Consider the following 18,017-nt stretch of genomic DNA (forward strand, 5'->3'; position numbering starts at 1 on the left):
GGTACAATAAGTTTACTAAAATATTCAGAGCATACACAACTTAACTTTTTAATTACATGCCAACATCCATTCTCTTAACAAAATGACCTACTGATTAAGTTGCTTCTGATCTGGTGGTTGCAGGAGTAATGTTGTCAAGCTGCTTAACCTGTCTCGTCTACTTTCTCGGATCCTACGTGTGAAACACTCACACGCTAAGTCATCGACTTAGTGAGGCAATATAATAATAATAACAAGGCAATGTATGAAAATGTCATAATGATAAATGATGAAAGCTTATACTTATCAAGGTAGTTTACATCACCATTATCCTTACCTGTAAGCATATTACTTTAACATTCATGAATTGTATTAATGAGTTTATTGGCCCATGATATCATATGAGAACCTAAGGTATCTGAGTATTGTGAGGTTGTGCACTATGCTCACCACAGCTCGTATAAATGCACCGAAGTACCGCGTAGAATTGCACTATAGTGCCATATAATAATGTCCATAAGGACCACATAGAATTCCTTAAGAATCATATACATATGCTAGGGATCAAGTAGTGTCTCACAGACTTCACACATGTTCCAAAGAATATATATCCCGAAGGACCGCGTAGAATTTGTCCTGAAGGACCGCGTAGACCCTCTACCCTTGGCATGCCAACTATCTATAGTTCTCATCTACATAACATGGGCTTTTACATTTCACGTAGTCTATATCGCTAGACATGTAAATTCTTACCTTTTCACATAGCTCATAACTTTTCCCGCATATTCATGTCATAGAATGCATTTTATATGAATTCATGTCATGTCTCATAATACAGAATAGCTCATGTACCAAGATATAAAATCGACTTATCACAAGTCTAGAATTGAGTATATTTCTATAATTATGCTATGCATAGCACTCACCTATATTTCTTTGCCTTTTCCTCGATCGATCCTACTTGTAGATTGTTCGGGTACCGATTCCCCTAGCCCAGAAATCCTATTTGAGCTCGAAAATCATCTCATTTCAGCTCAAACATTCATATTTCACTCCCTTTAATACTCTTAGCTTTCATACACTTACTTAAACTAATTATTATCCATTCAATACCTCTAAAACTAAAAAAACTAATCATCCATATAGAATTTAAGAATCTTACTCAAATTCCAACTTGTTCTAATTTTAATTCTATCACCTCATACTTCTTAATTAGCTGATGACAAGTCAAATCCAGCTTCTAATTCTTATTATGACCTTTAATCTAAGATTTCATTCAATGGCTCCCAACCTTTAATCTCCTTAACTACAATTCTTTGAGTTCTAGGATCCTTGTTTCTCCATCATATTCCTAAATCTTCATTAACCAAACCCATGCTTAACTCATAAGAATTAATCCAAAGAAGACAACTCACCTTTGCTTGCAAGCTTCACGGTTGGAGAAGAAGAAGAGAAATGTCTGGAACCTTGTTTATCTCAAATGCTTCCCACGTGATTTATAAAATCACCTTAAGGAATATTTAATTATTTCACTTACTAAATTACTCTTTTGCCCTCTTAATTTCCTTCTTTATAATTCAATCTACACCAAATAACTCAAATAGGTCATTGAACTCTTCCATCATTACTAAATCACCAAATGTTGAAACTTTGCAAATTAATCACTAACCCGGCATGGAGGATGTTACAAATCTCCCTCCCTTAAGAAAATTCGTCCTTGAATTTTCAATAAAAAAAGAGATGGGGATACTGATTCCTCATATCCTCCTCACGCTCCCATGTTGTTTCCTCTACTTTGTGATTCTTCCATAAAACTTTAACCAATGGAATAGTCTTGTTCCTCAATTGCCTAACCTCATGAGCTAAAATTTGAATCGGTTCTTCCTCATAAGTCATATCCGGTTGTACCTCGATCTCTTCTGGATTTACAATATGGGAGGGATCCGATCGATATCTTCGAAGCATTGAGACATGGAATACATTGTGAATCTTTTCCATTTCTGGTGGTAAAGTCAATTGGTATGCTACGGGTCCCACCCTTTTTACAATCTCATATGGTCCAATAAACCGGGGACTTAACTTTCCTTTCCGACCAAACCTCAACACATTATTCCATGGAGATACCTTTAAAAACACTTTATCCCCAACTTCAACTTAAATCTCCTTTCTTTTAAGATCAGAATAGGACTTTTGCCGATCAGAGGCCACTTTGAGGTTATGCTGAATTTCTCGAACTTTCTGTTCTACATCATGAATTAAATCCGGACCAAGAACACTTCGGTCTTTGAGTTACCAATTAATGGAGTACAACATTTTCTTCCATATAATGCTTCATATGGGGCCATCTTTATACTAGACTGATAACTATTGTTGTAAGCGAACTCTGCCAGCGGTAAATACTTTTCCCATGATCCTTTAAATTCCATTGCGCATGCTCTCAACATATCTTCCAATATCTGAATAGTTCTCTCTGATTGCCCATCAGTCTGAGGATGAAAAGCCGTACTAAAGTTTAAACGAGTCCCTAACGCTCCATGCGAAGATTTCCAGAATCTAGAAGTGAATCGAGGGTCTCGATCAGAGACTATGGAAACAGGTACTCCATGCAATCTAATAACTTATCTAATATACAGCTCTGCATACTTTTCCATAGAGAAATCTGTTCTAACCAGAAGGAAATGCGTTGACTTAGTTAATCGATCAACAATTACCCAGATTGATTCTCTTTGTTCGAAGTCAAGGGTACCCCGAAACAAAATCCATCGTAATTTTCCCATTTCCATTGAGGAATGAAAGCGGTTGCAATAATCCTGATGGAACTTGATGCTCGGCTTTGACTTGTTGACATATCAAACACTTAGACACAAATTCGGTGATGCTTCGTTTCATCCCTGACCACCAAAATCGATCCTTCAAATCCATATACATCTTGGTTCCACCCGGGTGCATCGTTAACGGACTGCAATGAGCCTCTGATAATATTTCTTTCTTCAAGTCGTCATTGTCGGTATTACAATTCTTCCTTTACAATATAGATTTCCATCTGACTTATCTCAAAGTCTTTAATCTCTTTGTTCTTTACTTGTTCAATTCTTTTCAAACACATTTCATCTTACTTTGCAATTCTCCTATTCGTTCCAACCATGCTGGTTTAAGGGTTAATTCTGCACAAAGACCACCGTCTCCCGATAAAGATAATCTTGCATCCATAGCTCATAAAGCTGCAAACGTCTTTATACTCAAAGCATCTGCTACCACATTAGCCTTTCAGGGATGATAGTCAATTATCACATCATAATCCTTTAAGAATTCTACCCATCTACGTTGCCTCAAATTCAATTCTTTTTGAGTCATCAGGTACTTCAGGCTCTTATGATCCGTATATAAGTAACAACGCTCCCCATAAAGATAATGACGCCAAATCCTGAGAGCGAATACTACATCAGCCATTTCTAAATCATGAGTGGGGTAATTTCTTTCATGTGGTTTCAACTGTCTTGATGCATACGCTACCACCTTTCCTTCTTGCATTAATACACACCCCAACCCGTTATGGGATGCGTCACTGTATACTACAAAATTCTTGCCAGATTCTGATTGAACCAATATCGGAGTTTCCGTCAGAATTCTCTTTAAAACTTCGAAACTTTCTTGACATTCAGAAGTCCAAACAAATGGTACGTTCTTTCTCATTAACTTTGTTAGAGGCAGCACAATCATCGAAAAATTCTTAACGAATCTTCGATAGTAACCGGCAAGTCCAAGAAAACTCCGAACTTCAGACACATTCTTAGGAACTTCCCAATCCATTATAGCTTTAACCTTCTGAGGGTCTACTCTAATCCTAACTGCCGAGATCACATGCCCCAAGAAAATTACTTCGTTTAGCCAAAATTCACATTTGGACAATTTCTCATAGAGATTTTTATCCCTGAGAATTTGCAAAACTAGCCTCAGATGTGCACTGTGCTCTTCAATGGACTTCGAGTAAACTAGTATGTCATCAATAAAGACAACAACAAACTAGTCCAGATAGGGCTGAAAAATCCTGTTCATGAGATCCATGAAAGCAGCAGTGCATTCGTTACTCCGAATGGCATTACGATGAATTCATAATGACCATATCTTTCTGAAAGCCGTCTTCGGAATATCTTCTCCTGGATCTTCAATTGATGATAACCCGAACGTAGATCGATCTTCGAAATACCGAAGCTCCTTTAGTTGATCAAAACAAGTCATCAATGCGCGGAAGGGGATACTTGTTCTTGATGGTCACCTTATTAAGCTGTCGATAATCAATACAGAGACGCATTGATCCATCCTCTTCTTAACAAATAACACCGGAGCTCCCCAAGGTGACACACTTGGTCGAATAAATCCTTTTTCTAACAACTCTGCAATTGATTCTTTAACTCTTGCAATTCTTTCGGAGCCATCCGATAAGGTGCCATTGCAATTGGAGCGGTTCCTAGCATTACTTCAATTTGAAATTCTACCTCTCTATCCGGAGGTAATCCTGGCAACTCAGCCGGGAAAACTTCAGGGAATTCTTGAACAATTGGAATCTCCTTTGCCCTTTCTCTATAGCTCTTAAATCTATTACATTTGCAAGAAATCCTTGACATCCCTTTAGCAATAGCTTCTTAGCTGACATTACTGACATTACATTTGCTAAGGGATTAAACTTTTCAGTGCTCACACTTATCTCTGTTCCTCCTGGACTTTTCAGGGTTACCTTTTTCAATCTGCAATTAATATCTCCATAATAACGGAACAACCAATCCATTCCCGAATCACTTCAAACTCGTCAAAGGGTAATTCCATCAATTAGCAGGGATTCAATTCCTGAACCTTTATGGGACACCCCTTACAGACTTTATTCACCCGGGCACTATGGCCTAACGGAGTTGTTACTATAATCTCATTACTCGTAGCTTCTAAGGGAATCCTCAACTCCTTTACTAACTTACTTGTAATATAGAATAATTAGAACCCGGATCAATCAGTACCAATACTAATTTATCATACAACTGAAAGTACCTGCTATAATCAGGGTCATCACGGTCTTCACTTATCTTTAGATTATACACCCGTGCGGTTGATCGAACTTCAGGTTGAGCAGAGAATTCAGACGGGTTCCTTCCTCTGCCTCTTCCTCGTCCTCTTTGTGAGGAAGAACCAACTCTTCCAGATGGTGCAGGCTTACCAACAATCAATGGACAAACCCGGATAAAATGTCCGGCATCTCCGCATCGAAAACAAGTCCCAGCAGCCATCCGACAAGCCCCATAATGGTTTTTCCCACAGTGCTGACACTGTCTCACTTGACTCGTAGTAGATCTCCCAGCACCAGATTCCACTGACTGCGTCTGTCTAGGTCTTGCCTGCCTTGCTCCCCTAGCAGACGATGCAACTGATTCTGATCTAGCTTGTGATCGAATCCCGAGTCTCTTCCCCTTTTGATGGTACTGAGCTAGAAGAAGCACCCGTTCTCTTTGATATTTGAACTCTAAAATCCCCGAATCTCTCATTCTGAGCTCTTTCAAGAGCCTTGGCGCGATTGATCACCTCTTGGAACGAGGACAAATTCAACACTATCAACATCTCTTTCAATCTAGGGCGTAAGCCCTCCACGAACCATTCACAAGCCTCTTTTTCGATAGGCACAAGCTCGGATGCAAACCTACTCAGCTTGTTGAACTCACATTCATACTCATATACAGAGCGGTTCATCTGTTTCAAATTCAAAAACTCCTGCTTCATTTGCCGAATGAACTGTTCTCCTAGTACTTGTTTTGAATTCATCTAAGAACAACGACCAAGTTAACTGGTCACTGGGCATCCTTATGGTGACATTCGTCCACCATATCCTCGCCTGACCGCTCAATAAAGATACAACTCCATCTAACTTCTCCACTTCAGAATAGTGGAGACCATCTAACATGATTTTCAAATCATTCAACCAAAGATCCACTGACACTGGATCTTCCTCAGCTTCTCCCTTAAATTTAGGAGCTCCTAAGCCTCTCAACTCTTTTGCTACATTTATTCTTTGAGTTAGTGGAGCAAAAGGTTGAAGACACGTCAGAATAGCGTCTAACATTCTGAAGAACGTATCTTGATCTTGCACAGGCACTCCTTGAGATGCATGTTCTTCACCTTGCCTGGCCGGGCAGGTGAATTACTGCTTCAGCATGCCTATCTTCTCCGCTTCACTTCGGAGCTATTATGTCCGGACATCTAATAAGAATAAACACATTGTTCTATTAGCAGAAAAACATACTCATACTATACAATCAGAAGTTCTCACTATTTGTTGGCATGTATTCCATTTAAAGACTCTATAGACTCTGGTTTATGCCTAGAATCGGCTAAACCAAGCTCTGATACCATTAATGTAACACCCCCAACCCGTTACCAACCCGGATACGAGTCAGAGATATTACATGACTTTAAAACACCACACATTACAAATAATAGTAAAATACTTGAACTTATTACGAAAATACAATAATATACATATGGTACTATAAGTTTACTAAAATATTCAGAGTATACACAACTTAACTTTTTAATTACATGCCAACATCCATTTTCTTAACAAAATGACCTACTGATAAGTTGCTTCTGATCTGATGGTTGCAGGAGTAAGCTGTTAAGCTGCTTAACCTGTCTCGTCTACTTCTCGGATCCTACGTGTGAAACACTCACACGCTAAGTCATCGACTTAGTGAGGTAATGTAATAATAATAAAAAGGCAATGTAATGAAAAATGTCATAATGATATGAAATGAGATGAAAGCTTATACTTAATCAAGGTAGTTACATCACCATTATCCTTACCTGTAAGCATATTACTTTAACATTCATGAATTTGTATTAATGAGTTTATTGGCCCATGATATCAATTGAGAACCTAAGGTATCTGAGTATTGTGAGGTTGTGCACTATACTGTCACCACAGCTTGTATAAATGCACCGAAGTGCCGCGTAGAATTGCACTATAGTGCCTATAATAATGTCCATAAGGACCACATAGAATTCCTTAAGAATCATATACATATGCTAGGGATCAAGTATGGTCTCACTAGACTTCACACATGTTCCAAAGAATATATATATCCCGAAGGACCGCGTAGAATTTTGTCCTGAAGGACCGCGTAGACCCTCTACCCTTGGCATGCCAACTATACTAGTTCTCATCTACATAACATGGGCTTTACATTTCACGTAGTCTATATCGCGTAGACATGTAAATTCTTACCTTTTCACATAGCTCATAACTTTTCCCGCCGATCATGTCATATAATGCATTTATATGAATTCATGTCATGTCTCATAATACAGAATATGCTCATGTACCAAGATATAAAATCTAGACTTATCACAAGTCTAGAATTGAGTATATTCTATAATTATGCTATGCATATGCACTCACCTATATTTCTTTGCCTTTTCCTCGATCGATCCTACTTGTAGATTGTTCCAGAACTCGTGTAGGCTCAGTATCTACATAAACATAATTTTCAAGATGATTATCAGATGTCTATGTCTTGAAATTAATCTTTAATAGCCTACCAATTTAAGGAATTAATAGTTTATTCTTTCTTCTTCTTTTTTCTTCTTCTTTTCTTCTTTTTTTTATATGGGGGAATCGGTTCCCCCTGGGGGTATCGATTCCCTCTAGCATTCTGGAAATCATATTCGTTGATGGGGTATCGATTCCCCTTGAATGGGTACCGATTCCCCTAGCCCAGAAATCCTATTTTGAGCTAAAAAATCATCTCATTTCAGCTCAAACATGCATATTTCACTCCCTTTAATACTCTTAGCTTTCATACACTTACTTAAACTAATTATTATCCATTCAATACCTCTAAAACTAAAAAACTAATCATCCATATAGAATTTAAGAATCTTACTCAAATTCCAACTTGTTTCTAATTTAATTCTATCACCTCATACTTCTTAATTAGCTGATGACAAGTCAAATCCAGCTTCTAATTCTTATTATGACCTTAATCTAAGATTTCATTCAATGGCTCCAACCTTTAATCTCCCTTAACTTACAATTCTTTGAGTTCTAGGATCCTTGTTTCTCTCTATCATATTCCTAAATCTTCATTAACCAAACCCATGCTTAACTCATAAGAATTAATCCAAAAGAGACAACTCAACCCATGCTTAACTCATAAGAATTAATCCAAAAGAAGACAACTCACCTTTGCTTGCAAGCTTCACGGTTGGAGAAGAAGAAGAGAAATGTCTGGAACCTTGTTTATCTCAAATGCTTCCCACGTGATTTATAAAATCACCTTAAGGAATATTTAATTATTTCACTTACTAAATTACTCTTTTACCCTCTTAATTTTCCTTCTTTATAATTCAATCCTACACCAAATAACTCAAATAGGTCATTGAACTCTTCCATCATTTTACTTAAATCACCAAATGTTGAAACTTTGCAAATTAATCACTAACCCGGCATGGAGGATGTTACAAACTTTGTATGAGATTCTTTTGGAAAGGTGGTGACACCCCTGCTAGGGGTACTCGGGTTAGTTGGAGACAGATTTGTTCCTTGAAATCTGAGGGAGGCCTGGGGTTAAGGAGCTTGTTGGATTGGAGCAAAGCCTACTGTTTGCTACTCATAAAGAAAATTTTAGCAGAGGAAGGCTCACTCTAGATTGCTTGGATTAATGTGTATTGTTTTAGATCTACTAACTTTTGGAATATGGGAAACAAGCTTAATTTTAGTTGGATTCTGGCTAAACTGCTTAAGCTAAGAAGTGATGCTTGGAGACTGTTTTACTCTAGCAGCAGTTGGTCTCAAGTTAAGGTTAGTTGGATATAGGACAATATTCGAAATATGCTTGAGAAGGTTAACTGGCATCTCCTTGTATGGTTTCCAGGCCATGTTCCTAAATTTTCTTTAATCTCTTAGATGGCAATTTTGGACAGATTGGCTACAAAAGATAGGCTAGCAAGATTTGGTTTGGCTACAAATATGGCGTGTGGGCTATGTAATTCTGGTACTGAATCTCGTAATCACATTTTTCTGAGTGTGTTTTTGCGAAGAGCATTTGGCGTGCTATTCTTCTCTTCTGTGGCATTGCCCAGGAGTTCATATGCTGGAGTGATCACCTCCAGTGGTTGATACAGAGTCTCAAAGGTAAGTCTCTTCTGGTTCACCTTCTGAAGCTAGCTTGGACTGGATTCATTTATTACACTTGGGAGGAACGAAATCACAGGTTTTTTAGAGGTGTAGCTCGTTCGATTGATACTATTGTAAGTAGGGTTAAGGATGTTGTGAGATTTAAATTGTATATATCATATGAACAGGTTAGATGCTGTAAATATGCAATTGTGTGTTACTTGGGGATTGATATAATTGTATAGATTGTATAGGGGTATACGTTGTACATCAGCTTGTCTGCTCTTTTTTGGATAAATGAAAAAATTTAATAAAAATATTAAATTTATAATTGGAAATAAAAATTTTAATAAAAAAATTTATTTCTTTATCAAATAGTTCTCATTATAAAATTTTCATATGAGATCAATATAAAAATTTGATAACAAATTCTAACACGTATTATAGGATTGTATTTGTGTCAAATTATCAATTTATCATCTCTAAATTATGGTTTAATTCAAAATATTGAACGATTGAGAATTGAAATTAAACCTAAATGATAAAATTAACAAATAAGAAGACATATTTTTAAGAGAAAATAACCTCAGTGACCAAAAATCTCAGATAATATACGATTTTGACACACTTTTTTTGGATTTGCGAAAATGACCAACAAAATCGCAATGCGATCTCTAATTCGCATTGCGATCTCCACTATCGCAAATTCGCGTTGTATTTCGCGTTGCGATAATTGAAAATCGCGTTGCGATAGTTGAAAATCGCGTTGCGATTTTCCAGTTCGCGTTGCGATATTCTACAGTTGTCGATGCGATTTTCCAAATTCGTTGCGAAAATTCGTTGTGAAAGTTAAAAAAAAAGATTTTGTTTCTTAAGAATTTTCTCTAAAAAGATAGTATCCGCGCGGACGTGTCGGAGACACGTATTACCACGACCACGACCACGACCACGACCACGACCACGACCCGACCCGACCCGACCCGAGACGAGACGGACGGCGACGGCGGTGCGCGAGAGTCCCCCTTATTTTCTATCACTCAACAAGGAAGTGGGAAAGCCAAGCCTTAAATACCATTCTCAATAGTGTTTCCAATACTATGTGGGATTGAGCATTACCAACACTTGTTTCCAATACAATGTGATTATTCAGGAAACAATTAACAATCATGCACATTAAAACAACTGAATCAGCAACCAATTGCATTAGTATTATACGATTAAATATGTCATAATTAAAAGTCAATCTACAATCAATCGCGATTATTGCAATTTTAAGCAAAACATTCAAAATAATATCACTATTTAAGGCTCAATCCCACATAGTATTGGGAACAAGTGTTGGTAATGCTCAAATCCCACATAGTATTGGAAACACTATTGGGAATGGTATTTAAGGCTGGCTTTCCCACTCCTGTTGAGTGATAGAGAACAATAGGGACTCTCGCGCGCCGCCGCCGCCGCCGTCGTCTCGGGTCGTGGTCGTGGTCGTGGTCGTGTCGTGGGTAATAGTGTCTTCGACACGTCCGCGCGGAGACTATCTTTTTAGAGAAAATTCTTAAGAAACAAAATCTTTTTTTTAACTATCGCAACGAATTTGGAAAATCGCAACGACAACTGTAGACTTTCGCAACAACAACTGTAGACTATCGCAACGACATTGTAGACTATCGCAACGCGAAATCGCAACGCGATTTTCAACTATCGCAACGCGATTTTCAACTATCGCAACGCGAAATGCAACGCGAATTTGTCATAGTGGAGATCGCAATGCGAATTAAAGATCACATTGCAATTTTGTTGGTCATTTTCGCAAATACAAAAAAAATTGGTCAAAATCGTATATTATATGGGATTTTTGGTCACTGAGGTTATTTTCTCTATTTTTAAAAGTATATATACTTGATTTTGATTAGACTCATAACCAATTTAACCCGAATTGATCTGATCTAAATGCTGACCTACAATGAAAATCAACCGATCCGATATTGACCCGACCCAAAATCTAACTGATCCAGTATATCCGACCCAAAAATCAATCGATCCGGTATTGACCCGACCTGATATTGACTCGATCCAAAATCAACCGATCTGATATTGATACGAACTTGAAAACCACCGATCTAATAATCACTCAACCCAAAAATTGACCAGACCCAATACAATACATCGTACATCCGAACTAAACCCAAAATAACTGGACTCAAACCCGATCCGAATGACCCATTTGCCACCTCTAAATTTTAGTACCGAGTTTGAAACATAGCAGGCTGGGCTGGTTGGGTTGGAGTGGACTATTAGATTTTTCGGACCTGCCTGCGTACTTAAACTGGTACTAAACCCAAATAACTGGACTCAAACCCGATCCGAATGACCCATTTGCCACCTCTAAATTTTAGTACCGAGTTTGAAACATAGCAGGCTGGGCTGGTTGGGTTGGAGTGGACTATTAGATTTTTCGGACCTGCCTGCTTACTTAAACTGGTGGCACTTCCGTAAATTTCTTGAACGTGATAGGTATTCTTGTAGTACAATAGTCCCGATATTTGCCATCAAAGTGACGTGTCATTTGTCAAACCTGTGCCCCAGGCCCAGCTCATTCTCTCTCATCTATATAAGTACATCCTTCTCGAGAACAGACACACCATCCTCCAGTCTCTACCGTTCATTTCTTCCACGTCAAGGATCCGTGTCTTCCTCAATCCAAAGGTTTACATCCCTACAATAACTACTCAATTAAAACCGCATCTACGAGGTTTATCCCGACTCGTCCACTCCTATTAACCAATAAGAAACAAGATATACGAGTTTGAAATTAGGGTTCCTCTTTTTTAAACATCTTTTTAACCTGTGTTTTTTTTATCCTCAAGCGCTGGGAACTTGAAAGAACAGAGTCCGTACATCTGGTAAAAATCAAAATTTCTAGGTTTTTAAGCCGTCCGAATACATTAAAAAAGAACTAAGCTTCAATCTTCAAAATCCATGGTTAGGGTTTCGTTTGTGTTCATCTGAAATGTTGTAGTTTCCTTCATCACCTTCGTATCTTCCTTTTCGAACCATCCTTTTGAGCCCATCACGTCCTTAGACATGAAAGAAGCTGTGTAATCATTATTTGTTTATTTATGAGATAAAAACGGTGCAGTATTTGATGGACGATATCTGGGAGAGAGCGGTGGAGACAGCGTTAGACGGGCAAGCGGACCACGCGACGGCTAGATCCTTGACTCTTGACGGTGCGGTTAAGTGCGTTCAAGGTCGCCTCCCCTCGCCTAGCATGTCGGAAAAATTTAGAAATCTTCAACATCTTTCAATTGCCAATATTGGCGTGTCATCTCTTGAACAGTTTCCTCGCCTTCTAAATCTCCAGAAATTAATCCTCTCAGACAACAGAATCGCCGGTGGCCTAGAATTTCTCGTTGAAGCTGGCCTTGACTCGCTCCGAGACCTTGACTTGTCTAACAATCGGATTCATTATATTGAAAATCTTGCCCCGCTTGCCCAGCTTAAGCTTGTGTCCCTTGATCTTTATGATTGCCCGGTAACCAGAGTTAAAGATTATCGATCTAGGGTTTTTGGATTTATTAAATCGTTGAAATATTTAGATAAAATGGATGCTGAAGAGAATGAAAGGCCGGAATCTGATGACGAGGAAGATGAAGAGGAGGAGGCTGAAGATGATCCAGGGGCTGGGGAAATTGATGGTGACGATCAGCATCACAGACTAAGTAATGGGCACAGCGAAGGTGCGGAAGAGATTGTTGATGTTGATGAGGATGAGGAGAGTGATGCAGATGAAGAAGAGACTGAAATAGGTGGAAGAGTGAATGGGTTAAGCCATGAGGGGAATGGGTTTCGGATTGAGGAAGTAGGGAGAGTTGAAGATGGGGACGATGATTATGAGAATGGTTCATGTGAGGAAGTTGATGATGATGATGATGAGGAAGATAATGTTGTGGAAGTTCATGATATTGGGAATAGTGATGATGATGAGGAAGATGACGTAGACGACGATGAAGAGGAAGATGAGGATGAAGTGGAGGAAGAGGTAGATAATGATGAAGGTGACTTTGCAGAGCCAGAGAGTACTGGACGTTTGACAAGCACAGAAGGTGAGATTGATGGGCATGAACATGGAGAAGAAGGGGATGATGATGAAAATGTTGTGACTGGTGAGGAAGAGCTAGGTGTTGGTGATGATGGGGAATATAAAGATGAAGAGAGTGAAGAGGAGGTGAGGTTTCATATTACTTACAATACAACCACTCGTTCTTCTATTTTTCACCTTGTTTGATTTGTTTTGGTTTCTGATTTCTGCTTGTTGTTTTGTTATGCTGTAACTTGAGTGATTGTTTGATTGATATGGGCTTTTTAGATTTCTCTCAAGGAAATAACCGGCGTGCTACCATGTTTTGAATGCAATGTGCTTTTGTTTTCTCAAGCATCATGAGAAAAAGTGTTGTGCTTTTGTCTTTTGCTGGCCAAGTGTTTCCAAATTATAAGTTTATAGTCATATATACATTACAAATTATGTATGTCCGTTGTTCTCACAGAAGAGCTAATGCACATTTACAGTTTCTATCATTCTTTCATTCTTTTTAGTCTTTGTATGGTGAGAACAGTAAAGTAATTACCTTAATGCGTACTAGATTTGAAGTTTTAATTGAGAGCAAGCCCTTTGAAAGTGGTTTCTTTATCCTCAGGCTATTGAAATTGTGGTTTTATCATGAGAAGAAACCTGTTTTCTTGTTCTGTCTAGTAGGTGTGTATGCCTGTTTTTGTAATGACCCTGCCAGAAGGAAGTTGTAGGTTCTGTCTGAAAAGATTTTTCGTTGGTTAGATTGAATGGTATTTGTTATTTTTGTCTTCTGGTTCTCTGATAATATTGTTTTAGTTCACTAAGCAGTTAATTTACAGATCTATGTCAACTTGGTTGGCAAACTTAATGTTCTATGGATTGCAGCTAAATTACAATTTTAAATCTTTGTTTTTGGGTAATACAGTTTTAGAGCTGATAAGTCACTTTATGATGTCTAGGGATGGCAATGGATCCTGGACCCAATCCCGAATCCGTAGATCCAAATCCGTTTTATAGGGTCTGGATCCTAAAATTTTGGACCCGACGGATACGGACCGGATCCTCTGATTAAAGTATGGATCCGGGTCCAGATCTGACACTAAAATACCGGGTCTGGATTCGTTTATAGAAAAGCCCACCTTTAGTTTTAAATTAATATTTAAATTTTACAAATATTAATATTACATAACCTTAATATTAATAGTTAAATTTTGCAAATATTATTTTCATTAAACAAAATTCTCTTTGGTTGGTTGTTTGTTTTAGGATGTTGATGATTTAAGTAGTGATAAAGACTAGCACTCTAAGGAGGTAAAAGTGCGGTACTTGGCTTGAGACAATAGAATGTTTCATGATCTACATTTTTTTATGTTTTGTGTTATTCAAAAGACATTTTGTGTAATTGTGTTGGAGTTTTTTGAGACTTTAGTTTATCGTTTTTTTATTCTGCTACTAGTTGTATTGAAATTAATCTTTCCTCCATCGGAAATGTGATGTGAAATTGGTCAATGATAGTTTTATTACGTTTAAAAAAAAGGTCAAATGGTCTTTTTTTAGCAGACCCGTTTTGGACCAAGATCCGTCAGATCTGGATTTGGGTTCCAATTTTCTAGACCCGTGGATCCAGGGCGGGTTTGGATCCAAGATGCGAAAATGGTTTTGGATTTGGGTCTAACTAGATCCTGCCCATTGCCATCCCTAATGGTGTCCGTGGCTGCCTTTTTCTTATGAAGTTTCTATTATTAAATATTTTCTAGTTATGGTGTTCTGAGTGAATTATTAATGATTTTTGGAACCTTTTAGTTGATAATTTCATGTTCATCTTAACTTCTTTGTCTCGATCTATTCTTCCATTTTACATTTTTGATTGAGTAGCTTTTTGTTGCGGATTATTAAAAGAAACTTATTATCTTTCATTAAGAAAAAACACCGGCATTCGAGTATAATTTTGTGTTGCTGCAGTAGTTTAGTTCTTGATTTTTTTGGTATTGTTGTAATTATTAACATTTGATCTATAAATTATTGGGGCTAAAATATTTTGCGTGGTTTAGGGTTTCTTTTTCAGTTTGGCTAATTGGAGTTGTATGTAGGCTTCTATTGGTGGATTTTGTGATGTTTTAAATTAACCTCGTTGTTTCTAAACTAAAATTTGTTGATTGGAATGGCAGGATGATGACTATGGTGAAGGTTACCTGGTTCAACCAGTGGTGCAAGCAGAAGAATGATGCTGAAGGAATTGATACGGACCCAGTAATGAAGAAGAAGAAGAAGATGAGGAAGACGTTGAAGATGATGAGATGTTCAGGCTGCCATCTACTTCTTCACAGCTTAAGAGAAAGAGAAGTGATGAGGAGGAGGAGAGGAGGAAGATGATGCTGTGGAGTTTCCAAATGCCAAGGCATCAAGAAGCATGGTTAGGCGTGTTGGATCCTGTTCTGTTAATAATAATGCTTAGAAAATAGAGTGATGTTATTGAAGAGCTGCTTATGAAAGGAATTGTGTATTTGATGGGTGGATTCATCAATGCTTAGTTCAAAATGTCGTTAGATTCTGTTCTTTTCCTTGGAATATATATACGTCCATTACTTATTTGTCAATTCAAATGGCAGTTATGAAGGGGGTTTTACCGCTCACTTTCAGCTAAGGATTGGAGGGAAAATACAAGTTTTGTTTTTTAAGGTGGGTCGGGGGATTTTGTAATAAGTTATAAAAAACAGACAGTTGTAGATGGTATTTGTTTGTTATCTATGCTTTGGTTGGGCTCATCCATCAAGTGGGGTGACTTTCTGGCATATTTGGATGACATTTGTATTTCTACCATCACACATGTCAATCTATTATTGGTGGGATTGGTTTTTTTTTTATAATTTGATATTTATTTTTTTGATGCTGTGTTTCTGGCTGAAAATGTACATCATTTAATAAAAAAAGTAAATGATATTCCAAATCATTTCAGGTTTTTCTTAAAGAAGGTAAATGGTATTTTATTATAGGGTATTGTTTTATTAAGTCTTTAATTGTTAAAAGTTATAAAATGGTTTTTTGATTATGAAATATTCAATGTTGAGATTTTTGATTATTTAAAGTTATAAAATGGCCACTCGACTATTTAATATGTTTTAAATTAGTTATTTTTCGTTAAAAAATTGACAATTATTTAAGCTAGATGTTAACATGATTAGAATATGATAATCATTGGAGATTTTGAGAATCAAATTTTATCATATTGTAGTTAACAAATTAATGTTCAACTCAAAATATTGTCTATTTTTTAATGGAAAGGACAAGTTTGGAACATAATGAATAGTCGAATGATTATTTTGTATTTTTAATAATCGAAGTACTTAACAAAGCACTCTATAGTAAAGGATTATTTTGTAATTTTAATAATTGAAGGACTTAACAAAATGGTACACTATATTAGGGGACCATAGTCGAAAGATCATTTTATAATTTTTAACGTCTTTACCCTTTTATTATTTTAATTCCTAAATAATTTAATTATTGGAATTGTATAATCTTATGGATAAAATACATAATTGGTCAATTTCATTTAATATTGTACATTTTTTCTTACTAATATAAAAACATAAGTTTTGATAACTTCTGTTAACATTTTTTTAAGATTTGATTACAGAGATGTTAGCTGTTGTTAGTTTGATGATGTGTCACATTAATAGAAAGATTTAATTTTTATTTTAACCCTCTGACTTTAGATAAAAAATCACAGGTCTTTTTATAAATTTAAAATAATTTAGGGATAAAATATCAATTGACCCGTTTATAATATTTTTCCCCTAACCTTATCTTTCACTTGCACTGCACACCTCCATGCTGTTTGTCTTCTCCATCGCCGATCACCTGACATATATGAAACAAGATGCTCCAACAATCCGATCTCAAGCTACAAACCTAATTTACACCTTTGAGTTAAAAAATGGAGATATTTCAGACTTCAAACAACCACAATCAAGTGGGAACTGCAAAGAAAAACAGTCGAGGTTGAATGGACCGAAAATAAAAAAGTAGTAATAACAGATATGTAGGAAGTAACTTGAACTGAAGGGGATACAGACGCACTGTTGAATGCCTATACTAAAACAACATATTTTTAGTGGCGAAATTGACCCAATAGGTTAGTGGGTTAAAAAAAATTAGCCCATTAAGTCGTCTTCAAAATTATTCAGGGATCTATGACAAATGTTAAAGTATAGGAAAAATTCGTCACGTCGATGTAACGTGTTCTAATAAAATATAATTTTTAATAGAATTTATCACATTGGGTTAAAAAATTTAAATAATTTTTTTATTGTCGACGTGACGAGTCTCCCTGTACTATATAATTATAATAGATCCCTAAATAATTTACTTGATGCTGTATTGACTAAATAATTAGCTCACCTACAATATTGGGACCAGTTTTACCCATTTTCATATACGGGCAAATATCATAAGGCATTTCAAGCCAGCAGCCCAGCAACATAAACATTAAAACTCATAGATAACAGGTGCGTTATCAACCTTTTAAAACTAAAGAAGCTTAAAATCCTTTTCAAATGACGCAACAACCATTTTAGGATTTAGAGTTGTACACCCATTTTTGTCCAAAATATTTTTGAAAATACAATATATAGTTTTTAGAAAATAGCTTTTAAAACATATAATATACACTTTTTAAAAAAATCAGTTTTCGAAAATATATATATTATATAGTTTTGAAAACGGTTTTCGAGATTATATTAATAGTTTTGAAAATTTTGAAAACATATATATATATACTTTTGAAAACATTTTAAATATATATATAATATA

The 18,017-nt window shown here is 36.6% G+C and overlaps 1 protein-coding gene across 2 annotated transcripts; it reads left to right on the top strand.

The window, feature by feature from the left end:
* The first annotated feature begins 11,957 nt into the window (after positions 1 to 11,957).
* LOC120171847 (acidic leucine-rich nuclear phosphoprotein 32-related protein-like) lies at positions 11,958 to 16,001 on the top strand. Of its 2 annotated transcripts, none has more exons than XM_039179478.1 (2): positions 11,958 to 13,161; positions 15,459 to 16,001. In XM_039179478.1, exons 1-2 carry the CDS (start codon positions 12,279 to 12,281, stop codon positions 15,665 to 15,667), a joined length of 1,092 nt encoding a protein of 363 aa, XP_039035409.1. In that variant the 5' UTR covers positions 11,958 to 12,278; the 3' UTR covers positions 15,668 to 16,001. The 2 variants fall into 2 exon arrangements, with proteins under 2 accessions (XP_039035409.1, XP_039035408.1); XM_039179477.1 differs by having other exon boundaries at positions 11,991 to 13,361; positions 15,374 to 15,532.
* Positions 16,002 to 18,017: the final 2,016 nt, after the last annotated feature.

This window comes from Hibiscus syriacus, unplaced genomic scaffold (assembly GCF_006381635.1).
Source record: "Hibiscus syriacus cultivar Baekdansim isolate YM2019G1 unplaced genomic scaffold, ASM638163v2 tig00111837_pilon, whole genome shotgun sequence".
In the NCBI taxonomy this organism is placed as follows: domain Eukaryota; kingdom Viridiplantae; phylum Streptophyta; class Magnoliopsida; order Malvales; family Malvaceae; genus Hibiscus; species Hibiscus syriacus.